The sequence below is a fragment of the Mandrillus leucophaeus genome, unplaced genomic scaffold (genome assembly GCF_000951045.1).
Source record: "Mandrillus leucophaeus isolate KB7577 unplaced genomic scaffold, Mleu.le_1.0 Scaffold1095, whole genome shotgun sequence".
NCBI classification, from domain to species: Eukaryota; Metazoa; Chordata; class Mammalia; order Primates; family Cercopithecidae; genus Mandrillus; species Mandrillus leucophaeus.
The window spans coordinates 231,693-236,222 of NW_012099154.1; the positions used below are offsets into that span (position 1 = coordinate 231,693).

General features: G+C 45.4%; 1 protein-coding gene across 1 annotated transcript in view; it reads left to right on the forward strand.

The window, feature by feature from the left end:
* LOC105546221 (putative uncharacterized protein FLJ37770) overlaps nucleotides 1-1,494 on the forward strand; it is a 25,444-nt gene extending 23,950 nt beyond the window's left edge. Inside the window, exon 2 of the mRNA XM_011989354.1 lies at nucleotides 1,294-1,494. Within this exon, the coding sequence (XP_011844744.1) occupies nucleotides 1,294-1,392 (99 nt within the window). The 3' untranslated portion in view covers nucleotides 1,393-1,494. The remainder of the gene's footprint in view (nucleotides 1-1,293) is intronic.
* The last annotated feature ends 3,036 nt before the right edge of the window (nucleotides 1,495-4,530 follow it).

Here is a 4,530-nt window from a genome sequence, read left to right on the forward strand (position 1 = left end):
CGCCTAGCCCTTTTTTTTTTTTTTGAGATGGAGTCTCACACCCTTGTCGCCGATGCTGGAGTGCAATGGCGCAATGTCAGCTCACTGCAACCTCCGCCTCCTGGGTTCAAGTGATTCTCTTGGCTCAGCCTCCCGAGCAGCTGGGATTACAGGTGCACGCCACCACGCCTGGCTAATTTTTGTATTTTTAGTAGAGCCAGGGTTTCACCATTTGACCAGATTGGCCTCGAACTCCTGACCTCAGGTGATCCACCCACCTCAGCCTCCCAAAGTGCTGGGATTACAGGCATGAGCCACTGCACCCGGTCCCTCTGTTAAATCTTTCTGGAACTCCTATGAGACATCTGTTTGGCTCTCTCTTTTTATTCTTCATTTCTCTTAAATTCTTGTTCAGGTTTTCTCTGTTTATCTCTCTTTACTCCATTTTGGGTCATGTCCTCAAAATGTCTCTTCAGATTCCCTCTTCAGCTAGCTCGAATATGTAGGTTAACTCATCTTTGAGTCTTTAATTTTAGTAATTATGTTTTTATTTCTGGAAGTTCTATATGGTTCTTTTTCAAATTTCCCAACTCTTTCTCCTCCATACTATTCTGTTCCTTTATTATCCTTTATTATGCCTTCTATTTTATTTATATATAGATAGATATATAAAATACCTGGGATAAAATACATCGCACTATTAGAAAGGGCAGTCTGCTTTTCTTCCATGAAAAGGAGACAGACGCGTGCCACCACACCCGGCTAATTTTTGTATTTTTAGTAGAGACAGGGTTTCACCATGTTGGTCAAGCTGGTCTGGAACCCTGACCTCATGATCTGCCTGCCTCGGTTTCCCAAAGTGCTGGGATTACAGGCATGAGTCACCACTCCCGGCCTTGGAGGTAGACATAATCTCCTGTATTAGGGTTCTCCAGAGAAACAGGACCATTAGGAGATATATGTAAATAGATTTATTCTGTCATATGATTTATTGTGATTATGGAGGCTGAGAAGTCCTTTGAACTGCCATGTGCAAGCTGGAGCCCAGGAAAGCCAATGGTGGTGTTCTAGTCCAAGCCCAAAGACGAAGACCTGAGAACTAGAGTTTAGTGGGTTTTGTTGTTTATTTGTTTATTTGTTTAGAAACAGGATATTGTTCTGGCACCCAGGCTGGAGTATAGTGGCACGATTTTAGCTCACTGCAGCCTTGCATTCCTGGGCTCAAGCAGTCCTCCCGCCTCAGCCTCCTGAGTAGGTGAGACTACAGGCATGTGCCACCATGCCCAAATAATTTTTTATTTTTATTTTTTGTAGAGACGGAACCTCACTATGTTGCCCAGGCTGGTCTTGAACTCCTTGTCTCAAGGGATCCTCCTGCCTTGGCCTCCCAAAGCTCTGGAATTATCAGCATGAGCCACCATGCCCAGCCAAAACCAGGTGTAAACTCCAGTCTGAGTCCAAAGGCCGAAGAGCCAGGAGTGCTGGTGCACAAGGGCAGGAGAAGATAGATGTCACAGCTCAAGAAGCAAGAACAAATTTGCCCTTCTCCTATCTTTTTGTTCTATTCAGGTCCTCAATGAATTGGATGATGTCCATGCACATCCTAATGAAGGGGTGCCTCTTCGTTACTCAGTCTACCAATTCAAATGCTAATCTCTTCCAGAAACATCCCCACAGACACACCCAGAAATAATGTTTTCCCATCTATCTGAGTACCCCAGGACTCAGTCAAGTGAACACACAAAATTGGCTGTCACATCTCCATTTTGTTTGTTTATTTATTTATTTATTTTAGACTAGTTAAGTTTAGTAGTGAGAAAGAGGGAAGGAGTAGAACGAGGAGTTCAATCTGTGATTGACTGTGAACAATTGATTGAGATAACTCACTACCTTTGGACCAGCCATCTCCATTTTACAAATAAGAAAACTGAAGCTCAGAAAGGTTGTCTAAACTGCTTAAAGCCATACAACTTTAAGTGCGGAAATAGGTTTTGTGTTCAATCTGTTTCTCTATAAAATCCCATGTGGGACATCCAGGCATCTAAAAGGTAGCTCAGTACGTCTGCCTTCTCTCCATTGTTAGCCTTTATGGACAATTTTTGCTGGAGCAAATATTCTGAAAAAGATTCCTCCCGTTTCCTATGGGCGTAAACAGCAAGCAGGTGAAGCCAGGCTGTCTTGAGCCTGGGAGCCCCTGGTAGGAGCATTTGGCTGGAAAGATGTGGAAGTCAATAAGCATTTCCTCCACCACCCAGAAGCATCTCCAAGCTTCTGCAGGAGGTGGGCAGTGAAGGGGACGTACCAAGCATCCCGCGCATAATCTTTGGTCTGTCTCAGGCAGAAGGGGGAAGGCCAGGCCACGGTAGGACTTACCTGTTGAGTCCTTCTGGGTTTGGGCCATGTCTTAGCAGAGACTGGCATACTCTCAGGCTTTTCACTTCCTTCCTTAGATTGGGGGCGCCTCTTACCCTGTGCATCTTGCACAAAGCCTGGTCCTGAGTAGGTGCCCTGCAAAGGTGCAGGGGATCAATGGGGATGACTGAGGTCTAACTGAAGAAAAAGAAGGCATTTCAAGTCTCTACAGGATGGGAACTTTAATGACTACAAATAGCTACCCTTTATTGAGCATTGATTATGTGTGGACACTTTTTATGCATGTATATTGCAATATTTTTAGCTGCAAGTAATGATAACTAACAGTGACTTAAATAGGTAGTTATTTTCTAGCATAACAAGAATTCCAAAGGTGCTACTTTGGTCTTTCCATCTTGGTTACAAGATGACTGTGACACCCAGCCCTCACCTCCAAGTTCAAGGCAGGCAGGGGTTGGGAGGCACAGACAGTTCAGACTCAGCAGTCCTGTTTCATCAGGAAAGCAAAAGCTCTCCCAGTAACTCCCAGCAGAGTTCTATTAAATCTCATTGGCCCAAGGGAGCTGCAGTGGTAGGTAACAAGGAGCAAATGACTTTTGGGTAGCCAGTCAACAGGGTCTGCCATGTGCATAGGAAGCACAGTATGTATTTGGCATGGAGTCGGTACTCAATAAGCATTAGCTATTTGGTATGCCTGTGCGTGTTTGTGTGTCTACGTGTGGTTATATGTATATTCTCCATTTTCCCAAACAGTCCTTGGAAGTAGGTAGCATCCTCCTTTACTAATGGGACCTATCACAGAGCTGGCAAAAGGCACAGGCTGAGCCACACATCAGACTCATTTCTTTCTGACTGAAGTCTGAAGGCTCTTTCCATTGCCATGCCATGTTCTGCCCTCCCCTTAAACTGCCCCTCTAAAATATTGTCTTGGAGTCACATCAGGTCCGAGTGGACTTGAGGAAGAAAGAAGAGGGAAGGACATCAGATCAGTACTGTTGTCCAGGCTGTAGTGCAGTGGATCGTAGCTCGCTGCAGCCTCCAGTGATCCTCCTGCCTCAGCCTTCCAAGTAGCTAGGACAACAGGTGCATGCTACCATGCCTGGCTAATTAATTTAAAAAAATTTTTTTTTGGTAGAGACAGGGTCTCACTATGTTGCCCTGGCTGGTCTTGAACTCCTGGGCTCCAGTGATCCTCCTCCAGTCTCCCAAAGTGCTAGAATTACAAGCATTAGCCACCATGCCTGGTCTGGAGATCAGTTCTTTTTTACTTTTTTTGAGACAGGCTCTCCCTATGTCACTGAGGCTACAATGCAGTGGTTCAATCACAGCTCACTGTAGCCTCTACCTCCTGGACTCAGGTGATCCTCCCACCTCAGCCTCCTGAGTAGCTGGGACTATAGGCATGTATCACCATGCCCGCTAATTTTTGCATTTTTTATAGAGTCAGGGTTTCACCATGTTGCCCACTCTGGCCTCAAACTCCTGGACTCAAGCAATCCACCCACCTAGGCCTCCCAAAATGCCGGGACTATAGGTGTGAGCCACCACACTTGGCCTGGAGTTCAGTTCTGAAATAAGTTGACACCTGGTCCTGGGGCTATCCACAGAGTAACGATGAAGTCATGAGAGGAGGTTCCATAACTGTGTGCTAGAGTCATACCTCCACCTGAGTGCAGCCGCTTTGGAATGGTCATGCTAAAAGGCTCAGCCTTTATTCTGATGATGCCACTACTGCCCAGAACTCCTCTGGGACTTGCTTTACAAGTTGCAAAAGACCTCAATCTCATTACTGTAATACTGCACTTCATTTCTGACCCCAAACCCAGCTATAGCTTCTCATCTCACGAATTTCAAGTGACGTCTGACTATTGCCAAAAATCAAAAATCATTCCCTGAAGACAGAGTGTATTGTAATTTATATGCAAAAAAATGTGTTGTCTGCTTTGCAGCCAATTTTCAAATAAAAAAGAAATGTTTAAAGCAGTGGAAGCACTGTTTAAATAAATATGCCGGGCCAGGCGTGGTGGCTCCTGTAATCCCAGCACTTTAGGAGGCTGAGGTGGGTGGATCACAAGGTCAGGAGATTGAGATCATCCTGGCTAACACAGTGAAACCCCGTTTCTACTAAAAATACAAAAAATTAGCCGGGCGTGGTGGCGGGCGCCTGTAGTCCCAGCT